The sequence below is a fragment of the Pholcus phalangioides genome, unplaced genomic scaffold (genome assembly GCF_987345545.1).
Source record: "Pholcus phalangioides strain wild (caught in Gottingen) unplaced genomic scaffold, Ppha-v1.0 ptg000013l_1, whole genome shotgun sequence".
Lineage (NCBI taxonomy): Eukaryota > Metazoa > Arthropoda > Arachnida > Araneae > Pholcidae > Pholcus > Pholcus phalangioides.
In genome coordinates, this window is record NW_028301606.1 from 38686546 (window position 1) to 38711164 (window position 24619).

A 24619-nucleotide genomic window follows, 5' to 3' on the forward strand; every position below is an offset into this window, starting at 1 on the left:
AATTTTATTTGATTCTGGTTGTGGTGACCATATTTGATCGTGAGAAAATGGGAAATGGGGATCCTAAATATCAGAGCTGGACAAATCTCCAAAACTTTACGTGCCCGGTCGGGCATGTGACTTTAAATAATACATGCTAGAATCAATATTTTACATGCCTGTAAAATACTCGTAAATATTGCCGGATTTACATATTTTATTGCGAAAATTATTCTTATTGTTAAAAAGAACGCTCAAAATATAGCTGCATATAATAATTATTCACATAATCTTCTTCAAAAGGAAAATCATAATGAACACACAAAAGTGTGTTTTAATATAAATCATCATCTGAATCAGTCTTATCACTACTGTGACTGTTGATATAATGAAAACCAACAGGGAGAGTTTCCTGATCTTATTTGTCTTAACGATTCTTTTGTCAAAAAATTGTTTAGGGTGAAGTTTATCAATTTTCGGATCATCAAACCTGATCCCCATAAAAATTATTGCTGTCACCAATTGGAAATCTAAGATCTGGGCTGTAGCGTGCCTTCTCGAGCCCCGTGCAGACTTTTCTTGGGGGCGCAGTGGAAAGGGTTACGTTCGGAGAAGGAGGGGTTTGTCTACCCCCCCCCCCCGCCTCAGTTTTTCCAATGATTCGTTTTGGAAGCTATTCTTTCTTGAAGATTATTTCAAACAAGACACTCAAAATTTCCAAGAAATAAGTGTACTAGTTTTTTCTTTGTAAGGCCCTAAATCAGCTTGGATTCCTGGACATCACCCAGGTTATCCCAGCCTTGTTACGGGCCTGTCTAAGATCAGTCATCTATCATTTTCTTTGCTATTGGTGCTTGAAAAAGAAGTCTGTGAATTACTGTTCAATTTGCTTTTAGAATCATAGCCGATTTACGTTCCAGGACCGGACTCAGGTAAGAGGGATGAGAGCAGCACCATGCCGCAAAATATTGAGGGCTGTAAAAATGAAATAGATTGAAATTCGTTGACTGTACAGGGTGTCCTGTAAGTTTTATCCGTATTCTTTATCTCATCAACCGTTCGTCGTAGAGGTATGGTTCTAATTTAAAAAATGCTCAAAATGTGTTCAGAAATCACTCTGTATCAATTTCAAGAGTGAAAATATAGTGTGTTGATATCAAATAGATAATTTTAATTTTCATACGGTGCCCGCCCTCTAACTTCCAATTAAAAAGTTGTTACCTTGTCTTTGCTGCTCCCAACAAAAAAGTTCGTTTTGATAAGTGCAATATTAGCTGAGATATTTGAATTCAAAAATTGAAGAAAAGTTGGGAAAGAACGGCACAAAATAACGGACAATTATTCTTTCCTTATTTATGCTATTATCCTCCCCCCATTTTCCCCCTAATTTTGAAGTTAGAGTATATGGGGGAACGTGTAAAGAATTTATAATCTTCATTTTATGACACTATATTTTCACTCTCGAAACTTATGAAGAGTGATTCCAAAACGCATTTCGTGAGCATTTTTTTTAAAGTTAAACCATACCTGTACGACGAACGGTTGCTGAGATAAAGATCGAATTAGGACTTACAGGACACCCTGTATAATCCATCGCAACTACCTAACAAAGTCCTAGCTGGAAATTAAATAAGAATAACTAGTATAGCTCCTAACTAACAATTATTTTGGAAGTACCATCAATAAACCTTATTATACAGCATGTCTAGGAAGTCCTATATGCAAATGTATTTGCGCATATGCATTTGCATATTTTCTCATTTTTTAGTACTAATGCGTATAAATAACTACACAAAATCAAAGAATTTTAAGAATAAGTTCATATTTTTGAATGTTTATTAAAGCCCGATCACTTGTAATTTTTCAAATTAATATTGCTCATAATATTTTTATAACATCGGGGGGTCTTTATTTTCCCGCAAGTGGAATTTAGTGAATAATGGACAAAAATGTTTACAATATTTTCCAAAAATATCAACCGTTTTATTGTAACGCTATTTATACAGAGAGCGTCAAAAGTGGTCAATGTTTTTAAAAAAACAGCAGCTAAGAGCTATTTCTAGAAAATAGCGTCGAAATTCTTTTGTTACTGGTATTTCGAAAATGAGCACAGCTACGGCTCACTAGAAATTTAAAATGCGTGAATTAGATAATGTGTAAATGTTATTTGCATACGCAGTATTTACATATATAGGGATATTATTTTGTAAATGTACATGCACCAAAAAATACACAATATGCATTTTAAAAACGTGCTTTTTTTTGCATGATGATTTTTTTTTAAGCAGATTTTTTTCATTTTTGGTACAGATTTTGGAATTTCAAAGTTTCTTGTACATATATTTTGGATTTTTTTAAAATGAATATTTTGGTATTTTAAGTGGGTGTAAAACTACATATTTGTTTTATTATGTACCCATATAGTTTTAATGAGTCGTAAAATGACTGATCTTTCATCGTCGCCCGTAATTAAAAGACGAAAATTATTGTAATTTTTTTATTTTCTTACGTGCCCGTGTCGGGCATGTAGTTGAAAAAAAAAATACGTGCCCACAGTAAGAATTTTTATATGGCCTTTGCATGTCGGGCAGCAGATTTGCCCAGCCCTGCTAAATATGATGTATCACCGATTCTCGAAAAAAAAAAGAATTCAACTGCCAATTTAGCCATATTTTGCAGAATATGAACGTTATTTATTAAAAGTCAGAAAAACACTGACTCCCCCCCCCCCCGTCAGCAAAATTTCGTCAGCAGCTTAAAATATTTCATATCTTTAAAAAGAGGCGGTTGATGACGTAGCAACCTTCAAAGTCCCCTTCCCACCCCCTTGTCATCAAAAGTCAGCAAATACGAACCCCCCCCCTCCCCAATGCTGACGTAATACTTGAATGACCCCTTTTGCAAAATGCCTCCATCTTTGATTCTAGTAAAGATTAAAGATTAAAAGTAGAGTAAACTTCGTCTAAAAGCAAAAACAAAAAACGGTGAAAACGGGACATTTTTGCGATATGAAAGTCTATGAAAGGGATAAATTACGGGAGAATGCAGTAGTGTCCCGTATGCAAGCCATGATAATTAGGAGCACATCAGAGCACCAAACTTCCTAAACTGCCTATATTTTTTTTAGTTTGAATATAAAAAAACGTCATAAAACAACGGAAAATGTGCAGTTTGTGGCATTTCCATCGACGTTATAAGCAAGGCTCACTAATATTATCTTCTATGAGGATCAGCCCAGACCGCCAATTATTGCCGTTATAACCTCGGTGTCGTTACAACTGGGTTTGACTGTATTCCATCGTGTCCAACAAAACGAGCCCTCAATCCTCATCCATCAAAGAGATATTTCGATAACCGTTGACGTCCATGTCTTTCAATATCTCGTGCGATATTTGAACATGATTGCTACAAGGCGAATAAGTAAAAAGCGTCGATTCTTCATCACCTGGGGCCTAGTACATGAGTTAAACAAATACACAAGCGTACTTTTTTTTTTTTTTAACCATTTCCCTTCTGAATGCTCAGCGTATTGTGTGTACGGATTATTGGGCAACCCACACGACGACTCGCGTAACGTACTATGCAAACGCATTCCACTTCAGTCTCCTACTATTATAACGATTTGTAAATACATGCTCATGTAAATGGCATTATTACCGAAATCCTCTGCTGTTGACGTTTGCGTCTCGAAGTTGCTCTTTTCGGTTGAGCGACGAGTTCGCTTGAACGTGAAATAATCTTTTTGCTGTGCTTTCCTTGTTTTTTCCCTGTGCTTTCGCAGCCTGATTGCATTGTTTTTAAAAATGTTGAATGTCTAAATAACCTATGCTTTTACTCATTTGGAAAGTTTTTATTCAGTTAAAAATGACGGAATTGAAGAGGTTATTGTGAATGGTTAATTTTCCCTAGGCTGTTTTGAATTTTCCTAAAATTTGTTGGACAATACTGAAAATGTTTTCGATAGTTATACATTCAACGTCCTCGACATCCACGATATTTAAGTTTACGGAGCGAACATTCCCTGTAAGTTCTGGTTTACTTACGCACGATTAATTATATCATATTTGATTCGATATTTATATATCACTAGCTGATACCCGGTGACGTCGCCCGTCCCGTAAAAAATTCATATATGTATAGCTTATTAATTATTTCTTAATCAAAATATTTCTGCATTAAGTAAGAAAAAATTACTTTCATTTTTAAACATTTTAATTAAAAACTTCAGGCAATTGCTTGTGGATACACAATATATTTTTTTTTCCCATCTGGTGTGTAGATGCACAAACTTTTAGGATTACCAACACGCGAACAGGCGACGTAAAGCTGTCCGTGTGAAAACAAGGCTCAAGTAGGTTGATAACAACTGGCCTTGCGTTTTGTTGATTGTCATGGTAAAAGCTAAATGAATCGGGAACTAATCGCTTGAAAGTGAATGGAATTTCTTCAGTGATAATTATTGGGGTATGTGGAATGAAGACGTCTTCTCCTCCAGCACATCCAGTTAAAATCGTTGCTTCAATGATGTAAGTGTGCAATTTCTTCACGCAGAGTCTGTTGCCATTGCAGAGTATCGGTGTCTCCAAATTTCTTAAAAGCATTATAGGTGCTCCGACTTTGAGGGTCAAGTTGTGTGGTGGCACACCCGGAACATCCACAGATACAGCACTGTCTGCGCTGTGTCTGTGACAGTGTCAACCGATTTGTAAGATGTGGAGTCTCCCGGAATAATTTTTAGGATTTTTTCGTTGATCTTGTTCACACTGTCATTTTTCGGTGCCAGAATCGCTCTCTCACAAAGCCACTCATGGTTTCGGTGATTTTGTTGAATATTTGGGAAGACTTTGTCTGCAAGTTCTTGAACTGAATTTAACAACTGGCAAAATCCATTTGGGAACATATCAGTCCAGTGCTTGGGTCTAAGGGAATTCTTCCATTGCCAAGTTTGATCAACTGATGTGAAAATGATGGCAGTGCTGAGTCATTTTGCAGTTGAACTCGCATGTTGATGGATAATGATAACTTTTTAACTTCGTACCAGAGTGTCAACTTTGTGCTAGAGTTTTTTAAATTGAAACTGTACCTATACGATGGGCGGTTGATAAGATAAAGGCCGCATTATCACTTACAGAACGCCCTGTATATAGGCTGGCTGAAATACCCGGCGCTTCCCGGGTTTTCTTCAATTACTGGGAGGATTGGAAAAAGTTACAAACCGTTATAAAGGAATAAACTGTTATAACAACAGAATTAAAGGTGTGGGAAACCATTGTAAAGGCATATATTCCCGTCTGAAACGCATTGTTGGAAACCACGGTAACCAAAGTAAACGTTCCGAAAGTAATTGTTGAGGCCCCAAAACTATTGTTGCCCGACAGTTTTTTGCCCATTTCGGGCATTTGCCCAGCTCTGACGAACTTTTAAAGTAGCCTACGGTTCAATCCCGGACCTGTTTGGTATATATGCAAAATCTGGCGACGATCGGTCTAAAACTGTAGATTTGTATAAAGAGCATACATACATACATACATACTTTCACATTTATATATAAGATTGCGCCCTGATATTTTACTGTTCCTGATATAACTGTCTTTATTATATTTTATTACGTAGTTTATGGTTCAGTGCGCTGAAAAAAAATATTCTCTGAAGTATTAGGCTATCGCCTTTTTTCTATTAAAAAAAAAAAAATGTTGAAAAGTGTTAATTTGTTTCAGTTACAATTATGCGAAACAATCAAATATAAACACAAAGTACATAGCAGTCAAGTTGTCTCTTTGAATGGGAAAAGTCGTAAGGCTTCTCACGGAACCCTTGGTATAAGGCAGGTATAAGGCTGTTCGTGGAACCCGTGATGATAATGAGGCTGTTCTACGGAACTCAAACAAGTTTTTAAACATTTACCCAAAAAAAAGGGGTTCCTGCTGTACAGGTAGCTTGATTGCCCCAAGGCAAAATGAAAGAGGGCGGCTTAGTGGCACTACCTCTTAATATACATATTTATTGTCACGAATCGTTGTGTTAGATCTTATCGTGAAAGCCTCCGTGCAACTAAGGTTCTCGTAAAGTGGGTGGGTCTGACAGAACTCCATTCCAAGACACCGAGATTATTCCAATATCAGTTGTCTTTTGTGAAAGAAAGAGGGCACTTAAACCAGTACCTCGGCTAACGAAGATAATTCGTTCCGGAATCACGTTCGTTAGCCGGGGTATCACTTTTATCTAAGACGGTATGAGACGGATACCTGTCTTCGATGGAACTAAAAAAGTCTCTTCATTTGATCAATGCCTTTATGTGCGTGTGCACCTTTATAAATGGAAACACCACCGCGAGTGCACCTGCCTAAAATGGAATATTACTTCAGTCTCTTGACGTTCCGTTTCGTACAGATTTCATTATACAGGGTGATTCAGAAAAGATGGGAAGAGGTGATAGTACACATCAATACAAACAATTGTCATCAAAAAATGAATGGTCTAACATGGAAACATCGAAACGGCCGCATTTAAACGGCATTCCTGTTGAAGTTTATCGGGAGAAAAAGAACACCGTGCATGCAAATGTAACCTGGGGAAGAAGAAACCATATGCAAATCTGCGTTACTGTGAATAAAAGGCGCGGACGCCAGCACAGCGAAGTTATTCCAGCGTGTAACCGTTCTAACAGTTGTAACGTACGGATAATGGCACACTTTAGTAATACACGAATTTCATTTACTGAGCTGCAAAATCCAAATAACATTTTAAAAAAATCGTCTCACAAAACTCTCAATCCGTAACGGGTGTCCCAGAAGCCTAAAGATAGGTGAGAGTATTGTACACCTCAGAACAAACAGTTTTTCTAATGGAACGCAGGATGACTTATAAAGATGCAATTTTTGCACTGATGAGAAAAAAAAAGTTCTTAAAGTAGATATTCTCAAACGGCTCCCTTGCCCAATTCATTGTTTATCGGCGGCTCCCCGGAATAGTTTAATAGTTTTTTCAGTAAGAACCACTTCAAAAAAGCACTTCACGGGCACACGAATCAATATCTCTAGCTCGGCGTGACGCCCCTAGGAGCCACGGCGCACACTTATAAAAAAGCACTGTCTTAAAGTAACCCGAAAAGTGAGAAGAACCCCCTCCCACTACGCCCCCAAACGCATAATACCAGTTAGAGAGAAAAGGGGACAATATTTTTTGCCTAGTAATCACCTGTAAATGGAAGGAAGAATTTTTATTCACTCTTTTCACACTTTTGTATGAAATTTTCCCGTGATGTGAGCAAGGCAACCATAATATTTTTACCGACTTCTGAAGTGGAGGGATACATGTATGCCCTGAATAACTCGGTTGCTTGGTCAGTCGGGACAAACCACCACCACCTACAGAAGAAGAACTCTGCACGAAGCTTGTGACGTCAATGAAGAAAGCCATTTCTCCTATTGCCATTGGATATACTGCAAAAAAGGGTAAAGATATCGCATGCGTCGGCCTGCTATATCCAATGGCAATGGGTGAAATGGCCTCCTTCAGTGACGTCACGAGGTTCGTACAGAGGCCTTGTTATATAGATGGTGTTGGAGAAGCACGCATTTTGGCACCTGCTTGTAATGTGCCGTCTTAATGCATGCTCCCCTCCTTCCCACCGGGGCGCAAGTACAGAGAGGGGCCTAAGATAAATAAGATCTCGTTGATATTTTCGAGATTAAACACGCAAATTTTCATAAGCAATCATTTTTAGTCAGGTAGGGGCCCTCTGAAATATCAATTTGCCCGGAGACCCACGATGCTTTTAAGACGGCCCTGGTTAGAGAAGTTAAAAGGTGAAATGTTTACCCTCTCTTCTCCATCTGGTCCGGTGCACCAGAACGACCTGCTTCCCCTTAGTTGTGACCTTGGACCCTGAGAACCTTCGCGAAAATTAGTTTTCTCTTCATGTGTATTATCGCCCCTCTCATTTTAGGGGTAGAGTTCTGGGACACTATATTTAAGCTCCCTTAACACACTAGTCTTGGCAAAGTACGAAAAACTGGATGCCAAGCGCAGATGAAGCTAAAGTTTGGAAAGAAAATTTTACGTATGTAGTAATGATGAGTAATAATCAACACATTTCTAGTGTGTGAGTACAATTATGACTACTCATTTAATTCTCTTCATGGGGGTATTATGAAATCTATAGTGAATACGTGTAATATGCAATGAGTGGGAGTTGAGGACAAACAATTTTGGGTATGCTTCTAGTATAAATTAGAAAATTCAACGCAAACGTCATCAAGAATGTGAATAATAATCATTTCCTGAGAAAATTGCAGAATGGCAACAGGTGCGACAAATGCAAAACACTGGAACAACATGTATTAAAGACTGCTCAATAAATGGTTAGGAAATAGAACTTTTACGAGCCCACTTGCATTTCTCACGCACATTCAAGGAGAAGATGGCCGCATTCACTAACCTCTTCATTGCTGTAGCAGTATTGGTGGTTGTTTTGGACCAGACAGGTAAGATTTTGTTACGATTAATTATCAGTTTAAAAAAATTGAATTAATATGCGAAGTATCGAATACACGGGGTGTAACGTTAAGTCCTTATACACCCTCCAACTTTTAAACCGACGGTCATAGAACCTGTAAATTAAAAAAAGAAATCTAAATAATACGCTAATTTTATTGGCATTTATTTTATAGATGTATGAAATTCAATTCTTTTTATACGGTCCCCCCTCTTCTTTCAAACCGAGCTCAGCTCCATCGTCATGGGCAATTCACTACCGAACGAAATGCGCTGGAAGTGTGGATGTGTACCTATCATTCTGAATGCGGACCTAGTGCTGTGCGTAGGGTTTTTAATTTTTGTGCTGCCATATGTTTTTACGACTATAAGTGAAGTGTAATGATTGAAAATTTACACCGTTGTGTATTACTGTTGCGAGACTTACTAACGGGATAATAGGGTTGGGATCCCCTTCTTGAAGTTAGGAACCGACCACCATACTGTGTCAGCTGCTATACGGAGCCTTTGTTGTTTAACTTTACTTTTCAATTATAAAGTTGTTGTCTTGTCTCTACTGAGCCCAATAAAATAATTTGATGTTTCTTTGAGACAATCGAAACATTCTTCTGCAGTTGCAGCTTACTACAACTTTTCTACATTCTAAGATGACCCTTCCCCTTAACTTTCAATATGCAGTACTTCGGCGAATATTACAATTAGAAATATGGAATTATTTTGAGGCTAAGAAGAGACGGGGAAACAACTTTCTAACTGCAAGTTAGAGGACAGGGACCGTATAAAAAATAAAATTTTGTATCTCGGTACATTTACGGCCTTTAATAAAATAAATGGCATACGTTTTTTTAAATGAGAACTTGCCATGCACACTTTTTCTAATTAAAGTTATGTTTCTACAACCAACGCTGATGAAGGGTGTATAAGGACGTAACTTTACACCCTGTATATTTTTATCGAGAAATGATTATTTATTTTATTAATTAATCAGTTCTAGCAAAAGTAGTTAGAAATAATTATTAATTATACACGGTGGACAAAAAGTCCGGAAAAACTTTAAAATCACATAAAAACCAGAAAAATAACCGAAATAGAAAACGGTTTGCAGGGTTGGCATCGCTAGGCCAGAGGAATTTTTTTAAGACAGGAAAAAAATAATTCAAAAACAGCTGATAGGTGGCGCTGACGTACACAAGTCGAAAAAAAGATACGCAAATAACGAACAGAATGCCTCCAAATCGTTTATTACAGCTGTATGTGTTGCACATGACTACCACCACAGGGTATAACCCATAATGCGTATAATGTGTTTTTTATTTCGGTTATTTTTCCACTTTTTATAAATCTTTAAAGTTTCTACGGACTTCTTGTCCACCCTGTATTTTATTTGGACAGTTTTCAATTGAAAAATAATTTTTCCAGAAAATATCTTTTTATTGATTGCTTCAGTTTGACTTTAAAGAAAACAGAAATTACTGACTTTTTCTTCTGCTTACAGAATGTTACTACGGGAACAAGAAAAGATCTAAGCTACCAGGTGTTGACACAATCAAACCCAGCACAGCCACAGATAGAGGCAAAGGACTCGCTGACTCAAAATCAAAGGATAAAATTGGGAGTCGGTCATTCAAAAGCAAACGAGCCATCGAGACTTCAGGTTTCGAAGGACAGGATTTCTTTCCGGAGAACATGAATATTCATTCTGGAATAAAATATTAAAGAAATCAGTCAGTTATTCTGTATTTGAGTTTTTCTTATATGCAAAGTACATGCATATATTTTGGAAAATTCAAACAAAAGTATTAGATGTTCGATTTAAAATGTGATGTATTCAAAATTTGTTACCAAGTCTCCTATAACAAAATTTGAATAAATAATTGCAGAACATAATATGCTTGAATGCCTATTTTTCGTTACCTGTCTGCTTGAATTTTTTTTTTCATAATAACTTCTGATTATTATGTTATACAGTACAATCAACCAATACTCAACTTGCCAACTGAAAAATTAAGAAGATATTTATTGAGTTTTACAATGTGTTACATATTAAAATATTTTTCTTTTGCAGTGCAAAGATTCTGCTTACACTCGTTCGCTTCTTCAACGCGCCTCCGACCATGTCGCATCAGGTAAAGCACAGTCATGGAATACACTGTATCACCTGTGAAGGAGTCGACTAAGAAATCTGCCATACCAGCGAACAAAAAAGGGCGAATCGAACAAGTAACAACTCGAGACAGTTCTGTCGAGATCAACCTTCACGTCACTCGTGTAACTGTGTTATCACATCGAACTTGTGAGCATGATTTTGAGGAAAAAAGAAAACTGGGTAATAAAGTTACTGGTTTTGGTTCCCAGCGCGTGGTTCTTCGCGACTTACATTCTAACATTGACTACCGACTTCCCGGACCCGGAAAAGGTAACAAAAGATAGTCCTGTTACAGGGGAGGACAGTTTGCCGTGGATCGAAATAAAGAACCCTAATTATGATATAAATGATAATACGGATATCGACGTCGAATCCGGGAAGGGTGTCCTACCTATTCCGAAACTAGTGGATCAGCCTGGTGAAATGGGTGAGCCGGTGATTCTGACCAACTTGACTAAGGAAGAACAAAAGCTCGTGGACGAAGGATGGAAGACCCATTCATTCAATCAGTTCGTCAGTGATATCATATCCATTCGGAGGAACCTACCGGATCCTAGAGATGAAATGTAACACACACTGAAAATATTTTATAATCGTATACTTTACCGTACATGTATAATCCTACTTTACCGTACATGAAACCTAGTACACATTCATAATTTCTAACGAATCGGTACGTGCAGGAACGTGTTGTGTGTGTGTGTTTTTTGTATGGCCCTATATATTTCTGTTGTCAGAGTTGGGTTTGTTTCGTGTTCCTGCTGGTGATGCCATCTGTCTTTCATAGTTTGTAGTGAATATGGTATATGAAGAGATGGTATTTTTTCGGCCTGAAATACACTGAGAATTGAATTTTCTGGATGTTAATGCCGAAACTGATATTTGGAAAGAAAAGTGATTGTATTGTGTTGCAGATCTGCCTGCCCTCTGTGGCAGAGTTCCTAGCTAACTTATTCTGGCTGGTTCTCCGGGCGGATATAGTTCCGGCACGACCACGCCCTCTGGAGTACCGAGCTTATATCGCACAAGCGACAAAGCCTGGTCATGCTCGGTTCCATCTGTTCAATATGTTTTCTGTGAAGAGGCTTGCTTAGAAATTTAGTTTGCATTGAAGGGGTCGACTCTCTGTATTGAGTAATTCTGCTGATGTGCAAACGGCATTTGATCTCTTGCGTGTTTAATATCGTATCAGGAGTTGCAACGACTTCAGGCGCTAGTTCAAATCATGTGGAAGGCTTCACGTTTCACTCAATTTGCGCACACGGTGTTTATTTCGCGTCTCTGATTCAAATTCAGCTAGGCCTAAGCACAATCTAAACCTTATACTGGGAATGTCCGCATACAACAGCTGCTACTCCTCGCAAATATTTCTCTGAAGGAACTTCTAACGAATCGGTGCATGTTGAAATGCGCCGTATACCGTAAGTGTAGTGTATCATCATCAACTTTTTTCCTGAGAATGTCTGTCACGTGTTCCAGAAGTGCTGCCCTCTGTCTTTGAATTCAGAAGCAAAAAGCTCGGCAGTTTATCTTCTCTGTATCGCGTACTGTATTGTTGTTTATCGCGTACGTAGTAAAAGTGATCTTTGTGGAGAGGACATGGAAGAACCGTGTAAAAATTTATATTTTTCATTTTAAGCCACACTGTATTTTCACTCTTAAAACTGGTACAGGGTGATTTCCGAACACATTTTGAGCAGTTTTTTTTTCAATTATAACCTTACCTCTACGATGAACAGTTGATGAGATAAATGTCGAATTGGAACTTACGGTACGCGCCGTCTGTTTCGAATGTCCCTTCATAACATTAGTCGAGATTGGTAAAATCTGGAGATGTTTGTGGCTACATTTCTTTAGATGATTCATTTGCAGAGGCGGATTTAACGGCGGGAGAATAGGGCGCGCGCCCCCGGGGCCCCGATTAACCAAAAATCCACACTTTTTTCTAATTTAAGGGACCCAATATTATTATTATTATTTTATTTTATTTATTTATTTATTTATTTTTTTGCGCCCTGGGCCTCGATTGACATACTCCGCCACTGTTCATTTGAGTGATTTTTTCAAAACATATATAATTTTTGCGAAATTCCCATGGCAGAACTACCAGTGCTGAAGTTCACACTTTGCTGCTGATTCAGCGGCTACGTTCAACCTCTTCAAACAAGGCTTTGAGTTGCCAGACAACATCTTGGTAGTCCTTAAAAATGCCACATCAAATGCTTAGTATTCTAGTATGCAGGAACTGGGCAAAAAGATAAGAGCTTGTAGAGTTCCATGTTCGTTAATTAAGATAAACAGCTATCAGTTTACATGATACTTACATAAAATGCAAATTCAAGCATTCACTATCTCCACTTGAAAATACAGAAGACATATGGCAGCAAGAACACAAAACAAGCACAACTCTGACAACAACATCAGGACCATACACATACAAAACATTCCGGCATGAACCGATTCGTTAGAAATTTCCCAGAGGAATGTATCTGAGGTGCATGTATGATAAAGTAAGTATCAGTTTACCTATACACGCAAAGAAAATAAATTCCATTAGGTATTCGTCAATGCCTGGAGTGCTATACAATTGCTAATTGAACGTGTTGTACAATACACACACACACCATTCCATACTTTCCATTCCTAACATTCTAGCATCATAAACTCGCTGTGATGTCATGCAATTTTAATTTCAAGTATTAAAGAATAGCATAAGTATTTTTTGAAGTTTAAAAGAATCGCATGTCTTTACAGGTGTAAACGGATTGAATATCCGATGGAGCTCCTACCACCGACCAGCATCATTATCTGCTTCCATAATGAAGCCTGGAGCGTCCTCTTGAGGACAATCCACAGTATTTTGGACAGGTCACCGGAGCACCTAGTAAAAGAAATTATTCTTGTCGATGATTTTTCAGACTTGCGTACGCATCCACATTGTTATTATTGCACCGTTATCATGACTACAGATGCTATTATTTATTGCCTTTAACTTATTCTCATACTAAATCTAAATAGAGTTGAACTCTGTTATAACGTTAATAATTGGTGGTTCTGATTAATTACATAGAGAATAATGTTAACGAACCACGCTTATAACGTCAATGAAAATGCAACGACCTTGGATACAAGTCACATTTTTTGTTGTTATCTATCTATCTATCTTCTATATATATAAAATTGATTTTCTGTGTGTGTGTCTGTGTGTGTGTCTGTGTGTGTGTGTGTATGTTCTCTATACAAATCTACAATTTTAGATCGATCGTCGCCAAATTTCGCATATATACCAAATGGGACCCGACTTGAACGATAGGCTACTTTAAAATTTTGTCAGACCAGGGCAAATGCCCCAAATGGGCAAAAAACCGTAGGGCAACAATGGTTTTTGGGCCTCAACAATCACTTTCCGAACGTTTACTTTGGTTACCGTGGTTCCCTAGCAATGCGTTTAAGACGTGTATATGCCTTTACAATGGTTTGTCGTTTCTTTAATGTTGTACGTATATGTATAATATTTATGCCTTTATAATGGTTTGCCACTTTATTCAATCTTCCCAGTAATGAGAGCTTTTTGAATAGACACCATCATCAGCATCACTTTGAGGGTAAGGCAAAGGATGATGCCCCATAGAAATCAGTGTTAAAATTGCCGATTTTACTGTAGAAATGTTGAAATTTTGTGGAGTTTTCTGTCACATACATAATTTTAAAAATTGTATTGAATTCTAGATTTCTGAAATATTGAGTTCGATTAGAGATATACGAAGCCCAGGAGATCAAATATGAAGTAATTAGCCGGACCTACTTTTGAGTTGGACATTCATGCAATAACATTGATTTCAACTTTTTATTTATATCTTCTCAAGCATGAAAATTAATGTCTCCGTATTGTCTTTTGATATTGAACTGCATAAATTCATAGTTTAGGATGTTTTAAAATTAATTATGGGCCCGTAAAGTACATCGAAGAAATTCCACAGCTTCAATTAAGCATTTTTTGAAGCAGAAACAGGCAGAGATGTATAACTTGAAGTTCAAAAGGGGGGGGGGGGGAGTCGAAATACCTACCACCCTTTAAAAAAAAAAAAAAATTTTTTTTTTTTTACGTTAATTTAAATCTAGATTTGTTTATTTCATGAGTCGCGCACGAAGTCGCCATATTGGTGAACTTGGACACGGTTTGCATGTCCCTCAAAGAAAGAGGGAGATATCAGGTGATCCAAAAAAGCCTCATTGAAAAAAACCCGGGCAACGCCGGGTATTATAGCTAGTTCCCTATATTATTCATCAAAAAAAATTAGGATGATAATATCACACGTACAACTCCAATTCAAAAAAAATAGAATATAGGGAAAGATGTATGTTTTGTGTTTCAAAATAAATGATATCTTGAAAAAGAAACAGTGTAAATGAATGAAAAAAAAAATGGCCGTGCTCTGAAGACTTGGAAATATCATATATTATTCACACCTTTACCCAAAATTGACATAGGATATTTAAAAAATGTAATCAATCACAAAATTAGAGTTATCTGGAGAGCTTAAAAACTCAAAATATTAGAATATATGTGAACATTTCTTATTGGTTGACGTTGAGGGCAAAAAATTAGCAAAAAAGTTTCTATTGCACATGTGCTACTACTATAAATACCTGCTAGCAAGCAGGTTTTAGTTAGTTATACGTTGAAAATGTGCAGGAAAAAAATAATTGCGATTTCTACCAAACTTCTCATAGCGAGGCTACGGGAAGAAGGCCTAACACAACAGGAAATTTCCCAAAAAGCAAGATGTTCTCAAGCAAGTGTAAATAAAATTTTAAGCAACTGTAGTTTTCAGAATAATAGTGGCCGTAAGAAAGCGATTACAAATCGCCAAGATACACTGTTGAAGAAAATCATGCAGAAAAATCGCTTCAGAAGTTTGCGATTTATTCAAAGGGGGCGGAAAGAAATAGGAGTGACTGAATCATCATCCTCCACCGCACTCAGACGAATGCATAAATTTGGATTTAAATAGTGTGTGCCTAAGAAAAACCCACTTCTCACTCATTCCCAAGCATAAAACTGCTAGAGTTCGATGGTGCAAAAATATGCTTGCATGGGGTCATCCAGATAGGGAAACGTACTTTTTTAGTGCTGAGTCAATGTTTTGCGTGTCCCACGGTCATCAAGACATGCGAGTTTGGAGCTGCAAACCCGAAACATTCACTAAACAATGTTTGTAACGCTCAGTGAGAAATTTGTTACCTATGTTATGGTGTGGGGCTGTATGAGCGCTGGCGGCCCACATATGAAAGCTTTACATTTTGAATGTAACTGTTAATTCTAGTGTATACCAAGAAGTCTTGGACCATTCCATGTTAAGATTTATTTGAAGACGATTTCACTTACCAACAAGATTCTGTATCTAGTCATACTTCAAAGACAAGAAAGAATTGTCTTAAAGAAAATGAAGTACTTCTCTCCTTGGCCTGCAAATTCACCAGATTTGAACCCAATAGAAAATTTGTGGGCCATCATGAAAAGACGCCTGTAGCAATTCGCCCCAAAGAAAAAAAAAATGAACCTTTGTCTACCTTGAAATCTGTGTGGGCCAGTGGTGAATATAAAAAACCTTGCCAATAATATGCCAAATCGTTCCCGAGGTGTTATTAGGGCAAAGGGGGAAGTCACTAAGTACTGAAGGTTTCTGAATTGTTTGTTTATTTTGAAAAATCTATGCTCTTTCTTCCCAGTTTTTTGCAATTTTTTGAATCAACTACTAAAGTGTTATTATTTTATGATTTTGGGGGAAAATGCATCTTTTAATGTATAAGTTTTCTTTTGTGGTACATTCTTCTACAAACTATGTAGAGTCTGTTGCATTTTTTGGAAATTTATAAAATGGCATCTTCGTTGAAATATAGTGCACATTTGAAATCAAAAATTTTGCTTTTTTCTCTATATTCTAATTTTTTAAATGGGAATTGTATATAGGAATTTTTATAATTTAGCTCTTCTTAACACTTTTTTTTTTCTTTCTTTTTTTTTGAAAAGGGCCTTCGACAAAGCTTACTTTAATTCATAACCCTTGCTGAAATCGGGGGGTGAAGATTATTTCCATAATTTATAGATTATGTTATGGTAATTATGACTGTAAATACCAATATTAATTTCACATATTCGCCGTGTTCAGTGCCGTCTTAACGCATCGGTCCCACTCGGGGACGGCCTCAAATTCAGAAAGAGTGCGTTGATCCAGAAAGTGCGTTATGAAAATTCACTTTAGCCAGGGGAGGGGGGAGGATTATGCCGTAAAGACGGCCCTGGCTGCGTTCAGCCCCCCCCCCCTCCCCGTGAAATACTGTACATTTTAAATCATCGCAGGCTGCCTGTGGCACTGCATTTCTCACCAAGAATTATTAATAAGGGCTCATTGGCGATTGATTTAGGTGAGAATCGGCAATATCTTTGTGAGACTTGGCGACTTCCCGTATTAATGATATCAATTTATCGCATTTTTCCTGATCGTATATATAGGCCTAGTCACTCTACTTATAATAAAACAACAACTTCATACACACACTATTTTATTGCATCTGATTATATTTTTTCATACTTGAAATATCTCGAAAACATAAACCTAGTTATAACGACAAAATTTCGTGGAATCTTCGATGTCGTTATAACCAAGTTTGACTGCATTACCACTTACTATGAAAACTCCATAAATACACTATGACAGCGGTTCTCAACCTTTTCTGACTCGCGGAGCCCTTTTCAGTGTATAATTTCTATCGCGGAGCCCTGTTTAACCCGAGGAGCCCTTTAGGCCTCTTTTTTTTTTGTTTGTTTATCAAATTTATTGATTTATTTTATTATCCTCGAGTGACCGCGGAGTCCCTGGGAAGTGCACACGGTGCCCCAAAGACTCCGCGGAGCACCGGTTGAGAACCGCTGCACTATGTTATAGCATACGCTGTATGATAGATACGATTTCTCTCGCATCTATCAAACACAACTATTTTGTTCGAATCTTATTATATCGGTGAATATTCATATCTCGATGTAAATTTGGCTTCCGCAGCTCACTTGAACGAGACTCTGGAGAATTACTTGATCCAATTCCCGAAGGTGAAACTGATCAGGGCGAAAAAACGGGAAGGTCTCATAAGAGCTCGAATAATTGGGGCCGAAGCTGCGAAGGCGCCGGTTCTCACTTACTTGGATTCCCACATCGAATGTACCGAAGGTAAACGATTCGCGGCCTTCATTTCTCTCTTGTGATGTCTGGAAACCATTTTTTTTATCAGTGATTTTGTTTAGGTATAATCTGTTTTATTTTTTGCTCTTTTAGGTTGGTTGGAGCCACTTTTGCACCGTATTTACCAGAACCGGACAGTGGTTGTATGTCCCATCATAGATATCATTGCCGACGACACATTCGAGTATGTCTATCATCGAAAGCATCAGAATCCTGGTCTAATAAGCGTCGGTGGATTCGATTGGAACATGAAGTTCGTGTGGCACACCATCCCGTTCAGGATGAAAAAGTACCAAAAAGAGCCCTGGAAACCTTTAGAGTACGTTCGTTGTGTTCTCGTAATTTTAACAATTGGTAAAATTAGGCTGACCATATTACCTCGAGAGAAATTCAGGAAATTGGGATTCCAAATACGTTGAAATATGGGACAATACTCGTTACATCCAATCTAACCCCACATCCAATCACTATGCGGTATTTGCGAGCCAATCAGGAAGATTCTACGCCAAAATAAGAAGAAACGAAATAGGATGCTGTGTTTCAAAATGTGGCAAACTTACTCTAAGTAGTCTGAATGACGTTTATGGCAAACAGTGCAGAGGCCTTCTATCTCTAGGAGGTGCTGGCCCCACCGTCGCCGCAGTGGTGATCGGCTGAAGTTGGTTTTTGCGTTTCCCAACTTCGAGGCGCAAATGCAAGCCGATCTCCCCGTTAAAAAGTCTCGCCGCAGAGAGTAACAGGCCTACAGGTATAATCATTCATTCATTACACTTCACGCACTGTGAGTTGAGGAAAAACTCATAGTTTAATAAATTTATTGCAGGTGACAGCACTACACATGACAAGCATTACACGGAAACAGACTTCACGAAAGGTTCACTATACGTACACACACTTTTCAACATGTACCAATTCGTTAGATGTTCCGCACAGGAATATGGATGAGGTGCATGTCTGGTTTAGTAGTAGTTGTGTGTAGTGCTCTCTGCCATCTGCCATCAACTTTTCTAACCATGATTGAAGATTTTATCGTTGTAGGCCTGTTGCTCTTTGTGGCGAGACTTTTTAACGGGGAGATCAGCTCGCATTAGCATCTCAAAGTTGGGAACCGCAGAAAACCAACTTCAGCTGGCCACCACTATGGCGACGGTGGGGTTTGAATCCGGGTCCTCGCAATGCGAGTCCATCGCTAGGACCACCACAGCGGCAGCCTCTGTTAAGCCAGGATTAACAGGTCCCACGATTCTTGTGCCTTAACTTCAGCAAATGGCGCCCAGGTGGGACGTTAGAGAGAGAGAGAGAGAGAGAGACTTTTTTCTTGGCCCAATATATCAAGGAATCTCCACGGACTCGAACCCTGGTCAAGTGCGATACAATGTGAACTTTGTCGTGCATTCCGTCCTTAGTAGTGCTTTTGGAAATGCATTTGACATTTTTGTGCAATAAAAAATTGACTTTGTGCTATAAGGGGTCATTCAAGTATTACGTCCGCATCGAGGGGGAGGGGGGGTTTGAAGGTTGCTTACGTCATCAACCACCCCTTTTTGAAGATATGAAATATTCTAAGCTGCTAACGAAATTTTTCTGTCAGGCGGGGGAGGGGGGGTCAGTGTTTTGCTGACTTTTGCTGACGGCGGGGGGGGGGGGTCAAAAATGGCTGAAAATCTGCTTACGTAATACTTAAGTGGCCCCTAAGAGCTTCGTTCATGTTTTCTCATTACATACCTTTTCTTCAGGACGCCGACTATGGCTGGTGGTCTGTTCTCCATCGACAAGGAGTTTTTCGAATACCTGGGAACGTACGACAACGGATTGGATACGTGGGGCGGTGAGAACTTGGAACTGTCGTTCAAGGTTTGCTTCATTTTCAATTTTCCGTTGTGAGAATACACAATTTGAAATTGCTAAATATTGTAGTGATAAAGTACAGCTACACATGACACTTCAATTCTATTATATACAGAGTGATTCATTAAAAAAGTATGCATTTTCCAGATGCTATGAAACAGTAACATTCGAAGACACTGACTACGAGTGCAATCTGTTAGGTCAGTTTTTATCAACTTTCCTGAAAACAAAGACTAGTAGAATGTCCGAAACAATTTTAGGAACCACTTGTGTCCCGTATTACGGGACATACATGTAATTTTCGCTGTTCCGATTTTTTTTATATACATTTATTCCGTTTTTTTCAACGATACTTATTTGAATTTGTAATAACTGCCAAAGTCATAATACACAGCGTTTTTTCATAATATTAATTATGTTATGATAATTATGGCAAAAATTATAAATATTCATCTCACATATTTGTCAGGTTTAAAGTAGTTTCAGCAATTTTAATTACGACCGGTGATTGTGCCTACTTTTTGGCAATGGTTTTTTGTTGACAACTGGATGTCGAATTCAAAAATCTTAGAAAATTTGGGAAAGGTTTAGGGGGGGGGGGTTTGGGTAGTAATGTTTGGGTTTGTAGGTAAATTTGGGTAGTTTTTGCTGTTATTTCCATAACAGCAAAAACTAACTTTAAACTAACATTAAACTTTTACCTGGTTTTGAAATTAAAATATCTCAGTGAACATTGCAGTTAAAATGTAGACATTTTTTCTTGGCCTTAGGAGATACAGGACAAAGTTAGAGGTGGACCGTATAAAAATTTAGATTTTTTTATTTTGTTACACACTGTATTTTTAGTCTCAAAACTTGTGCAGGGTAGTTTTTGAACTCCTTTTGATCATTTTTTTAAATTCGAATCATACCTCTATGACGGACGGTTGATGAGATAAAAGACGCATTAGAACTTACAGGACACCCTGTATAAATAGTTTTCTCTCTCAAATTTCTCTTCCTTTTCTCTTGTCAAGTGGAGCTAATCCGAAACAGCTGCTATAGCCATATACCACACTTGGCAATGAAAAAAATCATTTTGGTGCCTACCGTCTTACATCAACACATCGCACAGGGTTGGCCAGGGATCTCCAGCCACTTCGCTAATTGACGAGCCAAACCCCGAATCATTGCTGCGAATCAGACTACCACCAAAACTCTCGGCCAACTCGCGAATTGGCCGCATTTCGGTCTTTGACAGTAATACATATAGTGTTAGAATATTATACAGAAGTATTATATGCATACAAAATTTTAAATACATACAGAAGTATTATCATGGCCCCCACATCCTAGAGTAGAGCCCCTAGGCTGGGATCTTTCGCGCCCCCCCCCCCGGTCAGACTTCTTACGGGCCCTTCTATAGTTCATGTATAGCGTGAAAAAGCAAAAAATTATGAGAATTTTCCCGGCCCCAGGGTTAGAACCCTGTCAGGCCTGGCCATGTGGGGGCGTGGTGTGATCCGTGTCGTCAATTGTTACTGTTTCACAGCATTCTGGAAGCTGTGTAGCCTACTACTTTATGAATCATCCTGTATTTTACGATGATATATTTTGAATGCGCAAACTACGCATTCTAATTTCGTCATATTTCTTTTCAGACATGGATGTGTGGCGGTTCGTTAGAGATGATCCCATGCTCTCATGTCGGCCATGTTTTCCGGAAGCACAGTCCTTACAAATGGCCCGATACAATGGTTAATATACTGAAGAGGAATGCAGTGCGCGTAGCAAAAGTGTGGTTGGACGATTACGCCAAATATTTTTACGAACTGATACAAAACAAATTGGTAATTCCCGGATAGAAATGGTGTATCTCGTTTCTAGACTTCCATTATTAAATTTTACTTAGTTATTTAAAAATCGTTATCAAATTACCCTCATTTTATTACCATTGGCATTCGGAGGTTCTTTTTACGCACGGGCTTCTCAACGATTACGTAGTACGTGTGAGGATGATCGAAATTCTCACATTCATGCCCATCGTTACCTAAATTATCATAGCGTGTTTCAAATACTTTTATCCGAATGATATTCATGGTTTTGTTGCGATGGCGTTTATTCCTAATATTTGCCTTTCGTTCTAGGGGGAGTACGGAGACGTTACTAGTAGAATCGAGCTAAGAAGCAAACTGAATTGCAAGAGTTTCAAGTGGTACTTAGACAACATATACCCAGAACTGTTCGTTCCAGATGAAGCCATCGGAAGAGGGGAGGTTGGTTGGCAATCTACTTGTATAAAAAGACCGTAGATTTTTAGTAGAGGAAATCTATGATCCTCCATTTATATTCATTTATTTTTTTTGACAAATACAAACGTATACACAAATTCAAATATATTTCACACAAATGCAAGCATATAATACACAAAAACATGCACATATAATACAAACAAACATTTTGTAGCGTCGAGGGAGTTGCTGTTGTTATTTTTTTATTCGAACAATATTTTAGCTGACAAACGTACAAGTTGTTGGTTGTGATACAGATATCGTTATACATAAAATAATGTATTATTTATTACATCATAAAATAACTTTGCCGTCATACGGGCCCCTATCATCTGCAAGAATCAACGAATGCGAATAAAATTCGAGACATAGGTATTTCAGAGCATGCACTCCAGAATGAGAAGAGAAACAGGGGGGGGGGGGGAGGACCTAGCTTTCACGAGCGCGGTAACGCTAACTGCAACAAAATTTCGAAAAATTCAAATGGGATGTTAACTTTTATGAGTATTGCAGTGATCGGCGCAGAAGAAAACCATAATTATTGACGTTAGAACGGCAACTGCAGCATGATAATTTTGAATGCGAGCTCGGTCTGCTTTTAAGATGTTCAAGTAATTCATAAATAATTGAAGAAAATATAAGAGAAAAACTCTTTTTCCTTGTTTCTTCTTTTTTTTTCCAATATGCTATTTTTGCCGATATTTTGCAGGTTCGTAATTTGGGCAGCAAAAAGAGGAAAATGTGCTTGGACTGCAAACCGAGGAACAGACACCAGGAGAGACCAGTGAGCATGTACAAATGCCACGGTGCCGGAGGAAATCAGGTGAGAACATTGCTTGCACTACTAATGTCAATCCGCATGGTACACACACACATAAAATAACACAAATCTGAAATATTATCAGTGATTTTTTTAAATCTTACTTAACAGTTTTGGATGATGAGTTCGTTCGGAGAAATCCGCAAAGCAGACGGTTGTTTAGATTACACTGGCAAAGAAGTGGTGCTAGCGAAATGCCACTCTCAAGGAGGAAATCAAGCCTGGTCCTACGATCCCGAGGTAAGCTTACCTGTGGCATAATTATAAATCACACCTTTTAATCGTACATGCGGCTTCGTAAAGGGGTCATTCAAGTATTACGTCAGCATCGAGGAGGAGGGGGGGGGGTTTGGATTTGCTGACTTTTGATGACAAGGGGGGGGGGGTTTGAAGGTTGCTTACATCATCAACCACCCCTTTTTGAAGATATGAAATACATGTATTCTAAGCTGCTGACGAAATTTTGCTGACAGTGACCATTTCCCCCAAAACTGAACTATTCTATCTCTCCCCCCCCCCCCTTCCGCGGAGGTGATATTGCCCACTTTAAAAACATTGACCTAGAGCTCCTAGAAATCCTCCCAAGGGGGACATATGCAGTTTGACCAATAATAACGATAAAGCTTAGTACTTATTGTAAAAGTAATAGGAATGTTTTTACAATTCAACCCAGTGCCCTCTTAGTGCATGGACTTACCCCTGTCAGACCAGACATGGCCGAGGCTCTGTCCCTTCCGGGATGTAAGCCTTTTACTCGTGTGGGTTGGGTCGTGCTGCAGCATGGGCCTACCTGAAAAACGAGATCTGGTTAAATTTTTTCCAGAGAAATGCGTGTAAGTTGGTAGGTAGGCATTTCGCATTTCTAGCCAGGTTTGGGGGGTGGGGGGGGGGAGGTATCAGGGTAACAACAAAAATCACTTTGCCTTAGAGCCCGTGATGCCGTGATACTTTCATAAGACCACGGCCCTGACTTAATGCTTGCTTGTTTCATTCATCTCTTTTCATTCCACCTCACCTTTCACAGTATCTTATTCGGAAGAATAGAAACATGTAGAAAAAAATGTCAATATGTGCTTCGTTAGAGAATTAATGTTTGTATTTTTACAATACTTTAATGTTTATTTATTGTTTTTTTTTTTTTTATTAACTTTGATATTGTTACGTACCAATGTACAGGGTGATCAGCAAATAAGCCCTTATTTCAAAATTAGAGGCATTATCGGCTCCTTCTTCGTGCGAGAAACGATTACTACTGAACGTTACGTTACAATTTTGGAACAATTTGTCAGCACACATGGCGCATACCACAGCCCATGCAGTAACTTTAGGCGAATGCAGTGGTTTCTCTTCACACAAATGAGGATTTTCGGAACCCCGAAATCACCAGTTTTGTTTTTCTTTTCTTTAATTTTAAAAAATTAAAAAAAAAACTAAATTTTCGAAATTTCTGTACAACATTCTTATAGTTTTGCTAATAAACGTACCGTTTACCGCATAATTCTATTGATCTTTGTTGTAGAGATATTTAATTTTGAAATAAGGGCTTATTCGCTGATCACCCTGTAAAAAGTCACTTCCTTCATCAATGTCTTCCAGACAAATGTGATCAAGAGTAGCAAGAGCAAGCTGTGTCTGCACATGTCATCGGATGAAAAGAGAGTTCGAATGGCACGTTGTTCTGTCAATGAGACCAGGCAGAGGTGGCTCTTCCAGAGCTGGGATCCATCCAGAGCTAAGAAGAATGTCGTCTTGTACTAGTATATATTCAGTCACATCCAGTGAAATCAAGCTGCTGATAAAACTCATTCATACCGTCCAA

At 38.3% G+C, this 24619-nt stretch overlaps 1 protein-coding gene and 1 long non-coding RNA gene across 2 annotated transcripts; both read left to right on the forward strand.

Moving 5' to 3' along the window:
- The first annotated feature begins 3647 nt into the window (after positions 1–3647).
- Positions 3648–24619, forward strand: LOC149079087 (putative polypeptide N-acetylgalactosaminyltransferase 9). The gene is made up of 11 exons (XM_089241377.1): positions 3648–4002; positions 10541–11187; positions 13376–13545; positions 17686–17850; positions 17956–18181; positions 19599–19716; positions 21351–21539; positions 21837–21965; positions 22690–22803; positions 22912–23040; positions 24397–24619. The coding sequence occupies exons 2-11, from the start codon at positions 10775–10777 to the stop codon at positions 24556–24558; spliced, it is 1815 nt and encodes a 604-aa protein (XP_089097503.1). The 5' UTR covers positions 3648–4002; positions 10541–10774; the 3' UTR covers positions 24559–24619.
- Positions 8279–10362, forward strand: LOC149079088 (uncharacterized). Its single transcript, XR_016193877.1, has 2 exons — positions 8279–8465; positions 9971–10362. It is a non-coding gene; the product is annotated as an uncharacterized LOC149079088 (long non-coding RNA).

Coding starts and splice junctions, on each gene's coding strand:
- LOC149079087 (XM_089241377.1), top strand. CDS start 10,775: ATGATTTTGAGGAAAAAAGAAAACTGGGTAATAAAGTTACTGGTTTTG. Junction 19,717..21,350: donor ACTTGGAACTGTCGTTCAAG/GTTTGCTTCATT, acceptor ATTTCTTTTCAG/ACATGGATGTGTGGCGGTTC. Junction 21,966..22,689: donor AAGCCATCGGAAGAGGGGAG/GTTGGTTGGCAA, acceptor GATATTTTGCAG/GTTCGTAATTTGGGCAGCAA.